The sequence below is a fragment of the Fistularia commersonii genome, chromosome 34, assembly GCF_037954325.1.
Source record: "Fistularia commersonii isolate RoL2024-O1a breed Wild chromosome 34, RoL_Fcom_v1.0, whole genome shotgun sequence".
In the NCBI taxonomy this organism is placed as follows: domain Eukaryota; kingdom Metazoa; phylum Chordata; class Actinopteri; order Syngnathiformes; family Fistulariidae; genus Fistularia; species Fistularia commersonii.
In genome coordinates this window covers 9,558,441-9,571,443 of record NC_141317.1, presented here as the reverse complement: position 1 = coordinate 9,571,443, position 13,003 = coordinate 9,558,441, and the positions used below count along the sequence as shown (strand labels likewise).

General features: G+C 45.4%; 1 protein-coding gene across 2 annotated transcripts; it reads left to right on the top strand.

The window, feature by feature from the left end:
* The first annotated feature begins 2,700 nt into the window (after window positions 1-2,700).
* Window positions 2,701-12,960, top strand: LOC147214542 (interleukin-17 receptor E). 2 transcript variants are annotated; one of them, XM_086141327.1, is made up of 19 exons: window positions 2,701-2,900; window positions 3,083-3,098; window positions 3,209-3,316; window positions 6,027-6,115; window positions 6,196-6,273; window positions 6,359-6,461; window positions 6,850-6,998; window positions 7,156-7,224; window positions 7,305-7,371; window positions 8,198-8,379; window positions 8,465-8,512; window positions 8,600-8,645; window positions 8,815-8,966; window positions 9,061-9,129; window positions 9,207-9,258; window positions 9,342-9,449; window positions 9,561-10,140; window positions 11,593-11,696; window positions 11,949-12,960. In XM_086141327.1, exons 1-18 carry the CDS (start codon window positions 2,727-2,729, stop codon window positions 11,636-11,638), a joined length of 2,136 nt encoding a protein of 711 aa, XP_085997453.1. In that variant the 5' UTR covers window positions 2,701-2,726; the 3' UTR covers window positions 11,639-11,696; window positions 11,949-12,960. The 2 variants fall into 2 exon arrangements, with proteins under 2 accessions (XP_085997453.1, XP_085997452.1); XM_086141326.1 differs by having other exon boundaries at window positions 9,561-11,696; window positions 11,949-12,079; window positions 12,156-12,960.
* The last annotated feature ends 43 nt before the right edge of the window (window positions 12,961-13,003 follow it).

Genomic DNA, 13,003 nt, shown 5'->3' with positions numbered 1-13,003 from the left:
TGTCTTAGCTTGTTTCATTTTGCAACTATTCAGTCATTTTATCTTGTAGCTGCGGTGACAAACATCTCCTAATATAAATAAATACAATCCCCTCCACCTGGCGAGCGCAACGATGGCATCCCGCCACGGCCTCGGCAACTTGTAGATCAAAAACAAGCCCCCTGTGATTGAACAGGCCGTGTGTTTCCTGCCAGAGAAACGCTGACGGGGCGACCGGAGGAAGCAGATAAGCATCGCTCGGTGGTTTTCACAGTACAAACGCGATGCAGGAGGTGATTTTTTTTTTTTTTTCGTCCTGGTTTTAACTTTCCGCTTCAACTGTAACTGCTGTGTTCTTTCTGCCATATCTACACATTTGTCTTAAGATGCACGCTGATGCATTCTCTGATGCCGGGTATTGATAAAGCAGCCGCCACATCAAATATATCTGTAATGTGATAAAGGCAAGCGTGCCCGTTTCAAGTGTGTAAATGCAGACGTTCACTATCTAGTCGTGCTTTCATCCACATAGTCGGAGGCTTCTGGCAAAGTATTGAAGTTGTATCTTTGGTGCACGGATACTAAATGTTGCAAATGATTTCATTTTGTTGGGGGGGGGCGCTTGTGTTTTTGACAGATGAGTTAAAAAATCCCAACTGGACAAGACAGCGTGCCGTAAAACCAGATTAATCTGCATCAGCACCAGCTTTTGGTACGACGATTGGTCTTATTTCCTTGTTCTTAATCCAAAGTACTTGGCAGCCTTTTATGTTCAGCGGTTCTCGATTTAACCATAATCTTGACACTAATCCTTCCGCTGCCGGACGTTAATGTTGTGTTTATTCATCCCTTAATCAGTGTATTTTTCCTGGGGTCCTTTGTCTTGCAATGAACCCAATGCTCAACCCAACACTGAGCAAACTACTCCCAAGTTTAAGGTACTTTTCGGATCAAATCCCCCTTTGAAGAGAAACTTGAAGAGGTATTCGTAAGTGAGACAGATTTTTTTTTTTCTGGCAGAGGCAAACATCTGTGCGGGATTTGAAACAGCTGTTTGAGGAAACCAGCACAGAAACTATTCTTTCTACAATAATAACAACCTCAGAATAAATCAATCAAATGCAGCCTCAGGACGGCACTGCCCGGAAAGGTGAAAGGAAAGTCTACAAGACAGTGGTGAGACCAACGATGCTGTAAAGCCTAGAACCAGTTATTAAAAGACAGGAGGCAGAACTGGAGGTTGCAGAGATGAAGATGTTGAGGTTCTCTTTGGGAGTGACCAGGATGGAGAGGATCAGGAATGAGTCCATCAGAGGAACAGCACATGTTAGATGTTTTGGAGAGAAGGTCAGAGAAGCCAGACTGAGATGGTTGGGTCATGGACAGAGGAGGGATAGTGAATATATTGGTAGACGGATGCTGGAATTGGAGCTGCCAGGCAAGAGGTCTGGAGGAAGACCAAAGAGAAGATTTATGGACGTCGTGAGAGAAGATATGAAGGTAGTTGGTGTGAGAGAGGAGGATCCAGAGAATAGGGTGAGATGGAGAAAGTTGATTTGCTGTGTCGACACCTGAAGGGAAAAGCCGAAAGAAGAAGAAGAAATCTGTCAACACTGATGCATGTTGTTGGATACACCTGACTGTGCTTTCCTCATTGCATTTTTAAAATGTTCTTCAGCTGATTTAAAAGCTACATCAACTAGCAGGGTAGGTTGTGCAGGCGTCCCTCCAATCATGATGTTTGCTGTTTGATTTCCACTTCCTCCTCTGCATGATGAAGTGCCCTGGGCAAGACACTGAACCTCAGGTTGCTGATTAGTGTTATGTCAGAAGCTCTCCCACCATTGTGTGTGTGTGTGTGTGTGTGTGTGTGTGTGTGTGTGTGAATGGGTAAATGATATCCACTGTATGGTACTTCGAAACCAAAGGCTGTAAGAGCGGTTTAGAAGTGGACACCATTTACCATTTTGATGCACTTTTCCATTTTAATGCAATATGTGAACTTCATCCATATATGAAACTAAAGATGTCACTGTTGATATTATAACATGTTGAATCATTCTCACTTCATGCACTGATTTTTTTTTAACCCTGCATTTCCTAACATTACATGTGGTGGATTTTGTTTGCTCGCGTGTTTTCTTTTTTTTTCATTCTCTTTTGTTTTCATAGTGCATTTGGATTCGTAGGACAAGTTTGATCTCACTCACACACACACACACACACACACACACACACACACACACACACACACACACACACACACACACACACCGAGTTAATCTTGGGATACCTAATTTTGACATCCCCAATATGCTTTACCTTCTTTTATCTTAGGCTTTACCCTCCAGTGGTTGCCACAGGGAATCAACCTTTTCCATCTTACCCTATTCTTTGGATCCTTCTTTCTCACGCCAACTAACTTCATATAATACGCTCGTAAGTAAATACCTCGTAAGTCGGAGCAACACGCATGTCGGGTTCGACATAACTGCTGTCAACACGTCACGCAAGAAAAACAACGTACAGCAGCGATGGGAGGTCCGACTCTTTTCAAAGATTCGACTCTTTTGAGCCGCTCCCGTCCGCTTGCATAACGAACGGCCGAAGATTCGGTTCGCTCCCAACGGATCCCGACTCTTCCTTGTTCGATACAAAGAATCATCTCTTAGCGCCGGTTCGTCCACGAACGACACATCACCGAAGCGGAGAACACGGCGAGTGTTCGCCGCGGCTGTGGCGGCTAAATGCGTCCGACGAGCGCCGCTTTCAGTTCCTCTCCAGCGGCTGAATGGGCCGCCGGGGAACGGGGTTCGGATCCGGTTCCGGGTTCGGGTTCTGAGATGTGTCTAGTCGCGATTTTTGTGGCGGTGTTCGGTGCCGCCGCCGTGGTGGCGGCGGAGGGGTACACAACCTGTCAGGTGAGTCACTGCTAGCAACTGATATAACCGAAGACTCAACGTGGGATTAACTGCGATTTAGACTCTTTTTTTTTTTCTTTTTTTTTTTTTTTATAAAATAAAATAAAATAAAATAAAATCATTACTTAATTTGACACACGCTTTGCTGTTCATTAATTCCCCTTTCTCTCTGCCCTCTCTAGATTGGGACTCATCATGGTGAGTTTGCTAGTCCCGTTAAATAGTCCGTCGTTGTTTCTTTTAATTTTCACCTTTATGTATTCTTGTATTCATTTATTTTATTTTAATTCACTTCTCTGTCCGGACAGTTGTAGGCGGGGGTCAGTGCCCGGTGAAGTTGACCCCAGCCCGGTCTTACACGTCCGGGGGTTTCTACGCCGAGTGTGTCACCGTCCGGGTTTGGGTCAAGAAGGCGGGTGAGGAGCCGCCCAGGGTTCGGGTCCTGCGGTCAAAGTCGGGTTCAACTCCCTTAAGTCGGGTTTAACTCACTTAAACTCGATTTCAGTCTCTTAAGATGGGTTTCAGTCTTTGAAGTCAAGTTAAACTCTGATAAGAACCAGAAAGCTTTTTATTGTCATTGAAATATGCTGCTACAATGAAATTGTTTAATGCCACCCTTGCGGTACGACACATAAATACATAAGGGTATAAAGATAAAGAGAGTTAAATATAAATATATATTGAAAATATTTGGACTTAACCCTGTTAAGTCAGGTTTAACTCACTTAAACTTGGTTTCAGCCTTCGAAGTCCGGTTTAGCTCTGTTAAGTCGGGTTTAACTTACTTGAACTCGGTTTCAGTCTCTTAAGTCGGGTTTCAGTCTTTTAAGTGGGGTTTAACTCTGTTAAGAATCAGAACGCTTTTTAGTGACAGTGAAATATGCTGCTACAATGAAATTGTTAATGGTATCCTTGCGGTACGACACATAAATACATAAGGGTATAAAGGTAAAGAGAGTTAAATATAAATGTATATTGAAAATATTTGGGTTTAATTCTGTTAAGTCAGGTTTGACTCACTTAAACCAGGTTTCAGTCTTTAAGTCGGGTTTAACTCTGTTAAGAATCAGAAAGCTTTTTATTGTCAGTGATATATGCTGCTACAATGAAATTGTTAAATGCTACCCTTGCAGTACGACACATAATATATAAGGGTATAAAGGAAAAGAAAGTTAAGATATAAATATACATTGAAAATATTTGGGTATAACTCTTTTAAGTCAGGTTGAACTCATTTAAACTCGATGTCAGTCTCTTAAGTTGGGTTTCAGTCTTTTAAGTCGGGTTTAACTCTGTTAAGAATCAGAAAGCTTTTTAGTGTCAGTGAAATATGCCGCTACAATGAAATTGTTAATGCTACCCCTGCAGTGCGACACATAAATACTTAAGGTTATGAAGGAAAAGAGATTTTAAGCATATAGAAATATAAATGTAAGCTAAAAAAAATTTTCGTTCAACTCTTAAGTCGGATTTAACTGTTAAATTGGGTTAACAGTTAGGTTTTGTGGTCTGTTGAGTTTCTCAGTCATCCAAGTTGTGGTAAATCCTCGTCAAATGTTGTGGCAGTTGGAATCGATTCCTCTCTTGAGGACTTTCAGCACTCACCCTAGGGGCTTATTCAGGTCAGTGAATCATCTTCAAGAGATAAAATCAAGTCCAGTTGCCACAATAGCATTTGACTAAGGATCTATGAGGTTGGTTTATCTCAGCGGAGTCAAGTTTAATTCTATTAAATTGGGTTTAACTCTGTTAGGTTGGATGCCTGTAGAGGTTCTCAAACATCCAGGTTGTGCTGAATCCTTGTCCAACTTTGTTGTGGCAACCGGAGTTGATTTCTTCTCTTGAAGACGTTTCACCTCTCGTCCGAGGGGCTTATTCGGGTCAGAGAATCGTCTTTAAGAGGCCAGTTGCCATGACAACATTTGACAAGGATGTGGTAAGTTGGGTTTACCGCTGGCAAGTCGGGTTCAACTTACCAAGTGTCCAAAAGTTGCTATTCTGATGGGAAACTGATCCAGGTCCGTCTGCACGTATTGCATTACAGATGTAGTTGTGTGGTAAACGTGTTAGAAAACACCATGAGATGCATTTTACAAATATTTGTCTTCTTAAAGGGACATGTTTGGCAGGTATAAAACATCAGTAGTGTTTAGGAATAAGAATAAGAACAACTTTATTTATCCTGAAGGAAATTGTTTATTTTATGTGTTTTGGAGAAATGATCAACTAGTAACTACTTTGTGCATCCTTTGTAGACAAAGGGTGTGTTCTGTTGTTTGAAGAATAATGTTTGTTTGAACTTAACATAGCAAAACAAACCGAAACTAGTAATTTGCTTTGGATTCTCTTAAAGCTGGCAGACTCTTAAAGTGTCCACCTGCTGTATCAACGTAAAGACTCCAAGCCACTTCAGATGACATTGTTTCCAGAGGAATTAACCTTTTTCTTTCAGGATAATCAATATATTTGGCATGTAGTAGTAATAAAGGATTACTGATTCATCCATGCGCATTAAAATGTAATCAGAAAATATCCACCTTCATACTAGTGGCAATGAGAAATAACATCAACTCTGTAAGCACTTTCATTTTTCTTATTTTCTAAAACCGAATTGTTACTCAGAGGTTTCACTTCTGTGGTAAATCCCAGACAGTTGACTGGTACCAACGCAGTGGTGATTTCCACCTTTTCAGCGTGTCACATTTAGTGACACGGGCCGTCTTAAAGTACCCGGAAAGTGATTGTACTAAACTGGCAATGAATGAAGAGCCATCAGGATGCCGCGTAAAAATGCAAGACAATATTCAACTGACAATATAAATATGAAATATTGATGATTTTTAATATTTCGAGCTTGCTATGGAAACAAATCTGTCAGCCACTGCTTGGAAATTGGACGTAAAATCAGCAAGAAAGCAGGAAGCATTGAACAGAAAGTCGCCGGGACGGGAGGAAGAGAATTAATGATTAATAGTTTTTGTTGAATCCTGAGGTCATTGAACGTGAAGTTCAGGAATCAAAGGTTTTAATGAAGAATGTTCAGATGTTCGACTTCTAAATGCATGAAGGACACGTTGAGGATGTCTTTTGTTGCTTACCGAACTGCATCGCGCTACTTTCTTTCAGATTTCCGCAAGTCACCGAAAGTTGAAATTCTCTCACAAAGCAGAGCGATAATTAGACCGACCTTGAAGAGAAAGAGAGAAAGAAAAAAGGTCGGTCCTGCTCCTCCCAACGCCGCTGGTGTTTGTAGAGTGTTTAACGCCTGACACAAGCCTCCGTTCTCCACCTTTAGCTGGCCAAGCGAAACCCCGCTGACATCGAGGTCATGTGTACCAAGCAGCGGCAATGGAGCAACGCTACTTTTGCACTGGTAAGATTTGGTTTCCCTGTTTTTGGACCGTGACACCGGAGACGTTGCGCAGATAATCGCGATGTTGGTGTTTTATCTTCTGCAGTGGGAGCTGGTGTATCAATGCGTGGAGGCCAAGGCGGAAAAGATGGTGCGCGTGTCCTACAGCACCACATCAGAACGCTGCAGTGTCAATTACACAGTGCCAGGTAGCTTTACCGAAGCCCTCCTCACACATTTTAATAACACGAGGTTCTCGTCCTGTCAACCAATCTAAAACGTCACCTGAAAAAAAAGGATGAATGAAAAGTCCCATGGCGATGAGAGAACGATGCTCTGAGCACAGTGTTGAGTTTTAATTTAGAAAACAGAACTCCAAATGCCAGGCATCCCTGTAAGTAAACATTATAACATGATAAAAACGTGGAAGAATGAAAAAGCAAAGGTAAAGGTTCATGGGTAAAAGATGGATAAGTGAAAGAAAAAAAAAGTCGCGAAAGGTGTTTTAAGTATTCACGGACGACTTTTAGACTTGCTTCCCGCGTTCGGATTCCTGCCATCGTGTTGATCGGCAGCTCCTCTTCTTGTGCGTCGCAGATCCCGTGCCGGACTTTCGCCTGTCCGTCAGTCACTCGTCTAAATCCGTCAACATCACCGTGGAGCGCGGAGAAAAAGTAATGGCCAGCTGGTGTTACCGGGGAGAAGTGATGCACTGCGTGGGATCCTCGGACACCGTGGAAATTGCCGTAAGTATCATCGGTATGAACGGGCGTGCTTTGCGCTCCGCCGCCATCGGTGTGTGAATGGGTGATTGTGATCCGGTGTAACGGTGACGTTATCTAATTAACGTTTACATCCACCTCAGTTACCGAGTTCTGCCATGCGTCTGTTTCGTTCATTTAGGAAGATCCGTCTCGGTCTCGATCGGCTCTTCTCACGGTCCCTTACCGGGTTCCTTGTGTCTGTGTCCAGGTACTTCCAGCGGTACATCCAATTCTTGAGCCCGATCGGTGTGTTACAGGCCTTGACACGCTCTCCCTCTCTCTTGGCAGGTGTATTACGCCCACACGGACTCCAGGCGACACACAAAGTGCCCATTTCAAAATAACAGCCTCATAAGTGAGTGAGTCATTTTGAAAATACAGCTCATGTTAAAGGGGATTTCTGGTTTCCCACGTAAAAGCTTGCAGAAAAGGAAATTTGGTTTTCATCGGGTGCCCCTTTGACACAAAGGCCTTATACAAGCATAGCAAAGCGATAGGCCAGCATTTTTAGCATGTTACACCAATGCACTTTCCCTTCCAGTTATGACAAGGAGCTGTTTTGAATTTCATCTCTTGATGTTATCACTCGCTGTTCCTCACAGCGTAGGTTCCTTTCACACAATCATGTCAGGTATGTTTTTTTTAGATGAGTGAGGTTTTTTTTTTTTTTTTAGTCACAAATTCAAACACTGTGAATTTACTGCGCATGGACACGAGGCACACAAGTGTTTTTTCAAACACATATATAAATATATAAAGTCCTGACAGACAACTTAAAACAGAGTTCACACAGCATTTCATTAGAAAGATAGATCAGCTTTGAGAATCCTCATCTTACCAGGGGATTTAAGAACAAGGAAGAGCTCATTTTGAAGCTGAAAATGCTGATTTTCATGAAGTATGTCTTTTCCATGTCCATATGTAAGACGTTCAGATTTATTGGGGAAAGAGCATTCAAAAGATGTATAATTGTTGGTATTTTTCTATAAAAAGGGCTATCAGTATAACTCGTCGTCCTTGGTGGGCAACAAATAGTCACCGTGTGCAAAGAATTAAATCCCCAAACGTCGCCGATCAGTGTCGTCGTGGGAATAGTGGTGTGTTATTGCAGTAGGTCTTCATACAGCTGCATCCTTGCATCAACCTCTGCGAGTGTTTTCAAGATCCGCTCGTCCCGACAGACGACGCAGACGTTCTGAGGTCCTCGGAGGTCACGCTGTTCAGGTCAAAAATGACCTGGAGCTCCGAGTGCCCTGTGAGGGACCTGAAGATCTCTGCCTCCCTCTGCTGGAGGCAGCAGGAACATCTCTGCACGCCCGTGCTCAACTTCACTCTGGAAGGGAAGGAAAGTGGGTCCACCCTGGTACGTCAAGCACGACTGCTGATGATCCACATGGTGAATTCTTTCCAACAGTTGTAGTTTTACCTCCACCGTCTCCCTTCTACAGATATATAACACATCCGCCTTGGACACACACCCCAGGATGTGCGTGAAGGTGAGAATCTAAAAAAATGCGCTCGCGACAGCAATACCCGTGACATCTTTAGATCCCGAATCAAATCTCGATTATTTGTCGTTGCAGTTTTCTCGACAAGGCAGTCACGAGGTCTCTTGTCCGTTCCAGGCTGGTGAGTGCGGCAGTAAAAAGTTCGAGCCGGCGTTAAGCTGTGAAAATTGGTTAAAAATGTATTCGGTGTGTTGAACCTTGTACTGTGCAGCGTGCTGCCGTGGTTTCAGGACCCGTTTAGATCTTGAACGTGAGCGTAGCTGCTAAACCTGCCCACTGCCTGCCCACAGCTCTGTCCTCGTGGGAGGTTCACATCTCACCGGCGGGGCGAAGCGCTCTGCTGCGTCTCACCTCCTCGGTTCCGGCAACATTTTCTGCCCAACTCTGCGTCCTCAATGAGAGCGGGTGCACATCAACAGGAGAGGTCTACTCCGTCAAAGTGGTAAGTCAAAGTGTATATACATATATTTTTGTAAGAACGCAGCTGGGAGCCAGAGGAAAGGAAATACCTTTACAGAGTTTAACGCTTTTCACAGGAAGCCAAAAGTACTGACCGAGGGATCGAGATACCCCTTCACGTCTTTGCAGGGAGGCCGTGCGTGCAGGTAGAGTGCATGTCAGGAAAAAGTTGGGTCTGCTGTGCATTCGCCGCTTTCATTTCTAATTCAGAGGATTTCTGCAGGTGTGGCGGTCGGATCCCGCTCTCAACGGGAGGAGAGTTCTGTGCCCGGACTGTAAGTGTGCTCAGGATTCGATTGCGTTCCCCTTCCTCTCCTACAAAGTAAACAAAGCCACTGCGATGTCTCCGTTTCTGCAGATAAGCACCGCAGGCACGGCCTCTACGCCGTCGTAGCCCTCGTCTTTTTTGCCGTCTGTGCGTTCCTGGGGATCCGCATCCGCTCTCTCACCAAGAAAAAGACCTCGGGTGGGTCACCGGCTCATGGAATGAATTCCTGCGATTTCACCGTTAAGGATTAGTGCTCGTGGTGAGCAAATGATGGTAACCTTTCCCCCTCTCACTGTGTAACGTCTGCAGATTGGCTGTGCGTCCAGAAACCGGTGTTGCTGGTGTGCTCATCGGAGCAATCGGCGCACGTGTCCGCCGCGTGTTTGCTGGCCTCGCTGCTGCAGGGAGAGCTGAACGCTAGCGTGCACATGGCCCTGCGCTCCCAAAGCTCCCAAAGGCTGGGAGGCGGCAGGGCCGGGGTGGCGGAGCTGGGCCCGCTCCCCTGGCTGTACGGGCAGTGGGAGGCCGTACGCCGGGCGCAGGGCAAAGTGTTGATCGTCTGGAGCGGCGAAGCCAAGGACACCTATGAGAGGTGGAGGAACGACGGGGACGGCGAAGAGAGAGAAGGGGATTTGAAGCCAAATGCCAAGAGACTGGGGAAAGGCAGACAAGAAAACGCTCCGGGGAAGAAAGACTGCACCGACCTACGCGAAGGTGAAGAACGGCACCACCAGACGAACTCTTCGGTCATCGAAGCCGTGTTCACGGCGGCTCTGGTCCGCCTGGAGGGGGTGCGACAACAGGGCAAAGATCAGGGAGTCGCTTTCGTCTACTTCCAGGGACTCAGTCACAGCAGAGACATCCCGAAAGCCTTCAGGTGTGTCCCCAGGTACTGCCTCCCGCAAGATTTCAGCGGGTTGATACAGGAGCTCGGAGGGTTGAGAAGGTGGAGCGAAAAAGACACATTTCAGTCGCACTGTTGGCCCAGACTCGTATCAAAAGGGCTGTCGTTATGGTTAGCTCGCCAGCTGACGCATCGTCTGCGGACGCTGCTACCTCGGCCGCAGGCACGGACTCAGCCGGGGCCGAGACCCTCGCCGCCGGCAGTGAAGGCAGACAGGACGCGGCGCGGACACGACTTCCCCTCGGCGGCGCCGGGAAACGTACACGAGCGCGAGGCTCTCTGCAAAACATAGAGGACCCTGAGCCCACGGTGTCACGTTTCACAGCGGTAACAAAGACCGAGTACTGTTCTTGTGAGAGCTGCAGAGCCTGTCGCTCAACAAGAGACAATTATTATGACACCACCGTGTCCAACCTCACGTATTTTATTTCCTCCGCTGCAGTCATTCATTTTGTCGGCGCTCCTGTGACTTGGTGCAAACACAACAATCTTACGTCCGTGGACTCCTGCCATGTTGGCGGTTTGAGCCCACGCCTTTTTATGTGCAAAAATGTTTTTCATGAGATCCAGAAATAATTATAAAACGATGCCTCGGATGAAATCGACCGCTTTTCGGAAACGATCGGGAAGTGAAAGCAGCCCAGCCGGACGCCGTCCTCTGTCCGAATGTTAATTGTATGCAGGCTAATGGCTAATCAGGATCAGTGATTGATGAAAAAGTTTCATTTTTTTCTCAACTGGAAGACTTCATTTGGACTTGAGTCAATAGAAAACGATGGAGCGGTCGTTGGTGTTTCTGTCTCACAGCCAGAAGTTTCCCTGGTTGGATTCCCAGAGTGTGGGGTTCTCCTGGTTCCTCCCACGGTCCAAAAAAGTCCAGGAGGTTCATTGGAGAGCCCAAATTGTCTGGACATGCAAGTCAGCGGGTCTCAATGACAGCAGGGATTTTTTTTTTTTTTTTTTTTTGCTTTATCTCACATTTAGGAAAATACTGATCTGACGTGATCCCAACAGTTTCCGTACGGCTGACTGATGGTTAACCACAGCAGCTGCTCCGTAAGAACACCACTGTGTTTTATTGACCTTATAAATCACCTGTATTCTCGCTTGCATTAGGCCCAAACGGCAGATTTACCGAGCGCGGCCGCTGTCGGCCAAACCGCGATGCTGGGTCTTAACAACACCTGCCACCCGTTTGGTTTGCCGTTTGGGGAAAAAAGAAAAAGTCAAAGCTGCTTTCTTTTTTTTTTTTTTAACCCAGAAAACTAGGTCAAAACACGACTCGTCACCTCGCAGTATTGGAAAGTACCATGCCGTCATTTCGGACCGCAAACACCCTCGCCCACCTGATCCACAGGATTCCAATTGTTCTTAATGCGACTCTATTTTGGATTCATCTGTTACTCTGCACGTTGTTTTGCCCGGTCTGTTGTTTAGCAGGTGGTATTGCAAACATTGTCCTGGAGCAACCGGACCGTGTTGATGATTAATGGGAGCTACAAACTTGAGAGAGATCCTGTCACGGGTGATTTAACATGAAGGTACTTGTTGTTTTCAATATGTTGCATCCCACATTCAGGAGAGGGAGGTTATTGTATGGAACAGTGGTGCACCATGAGGCTGATGTGTCTGTGTGACCCACTAAACATCAGTGTTCATCCTTTTTTTGGTGTGTTTTTGTTCACATTTGAGCAGGAACAGCACAAACCAGTTAATGAATCTGCTCCAGCCAATCACCTGCCTCCATTTAACCTTCTCCTCTGCACTTTTCTCTCCTCTCTGATCTTCTTTAGACCTCCAACCTCAGCATCCTCTACCCAGATCTTCTCCATCCCTTCCCTTTCCATGTCCAAACCATCTCAGTTTGAACTCATTCCCGATCGTCTCCATCCTCTTCCACATCTCTCACCTTGGAGAGGATCAGGTCGGTGCGGTTTGAATCCATCTGGTTGTTTTTGTCTTTGGTTTCCACACCTGACCTGTTTATGGTTCACTGAAAGGACGAGTCTAACAGCCGTCGGGGGGACGTCCCAGGAGAGGAAGACTCCTACAGCCGTGTAATAATACAGTCCTTTCCAGTCCAGACAATCACCCTCGATGGAAAGGGGATGGACTGCGGGAGAGATTTGGAGGCACCAGAAGCGACTGACTAGAGGTCAGATGGAATACTTTGAATTCACCGACCTTGACTTTGAGAGGGTGATTTGTCTGTTTGCAGACCCTAACCCTAACCCAGGGGCGGGGCGACTGGCCTGCGGAGCCCCAGAATCCTTTGCCAGTGATGATGATGACTGTTGGGAGCCTCTCTTGGTTCTGTGTTAAAGAACTCTATTGTTGAATATCTGTACAATGCTGTGTTTGATGTGTGACACTAACCTGCACCATTAGTTATCATAACAGGGGCATGCACCATCAGTCTAACTGTTAGTACTGTGACACAGACATCCCCCCTTTCCACTTTCTGTTGTCCCTCAAGTAAAACCACTTGCTACATGATATTATATTGATATCAAATCATCCTTGATTCTGATTGTTGCTTTGTTAAGGCCCACTTTGTTACAATACTCTTACATAGCAGTGAAACATACTGGATGCAAACGTCCTAAACTGAAAGATTAACTCAAAAGATGAACATAAATGTCTTGCTGCACTGCCAGTGTTCTATTGCACTGTTCATATTCATATCTATAATCATACTGATAATAATGTTTACACTCCTCCTATTAGCACATATCCAGCATATCCTGTACAGGGAAACACATTCTTCCACTGTGTATGTGACAATAAACGCTTCGAATCTCTGAATTATGATTTACTAGGATTAAAAACTAAAAATCAAGGATCAAAA

What these genes read in the sequence shown, in the direction of transcription:
- LOC147214542 (XM_086141326.1), top strand. Translation starts at nt 2,727, where the DNA reads ATGCGTCCGACGAGCGCCGCTTTCAGTTCCTCTCCAGCGGCTGAATGG. An exon ending in CGGACACCGTGGAAATTGCC is followed by an intron (nt 6,999 to 7,155) that starts GTAAGTATCATC and finishes TCGTTCATTTAG; the next exon opens with GAAGATCCGTCTCGGTCTCG. An exon ending in AGGTCTACTCCGTCAAAGTG is followed by an intron (nt 8,967 to 9,060) that starts GTAAGTCAAAGT and finishes CGCTTTTCACAG; the next exon opens with GAAGCCAAAAGTACTGACCG.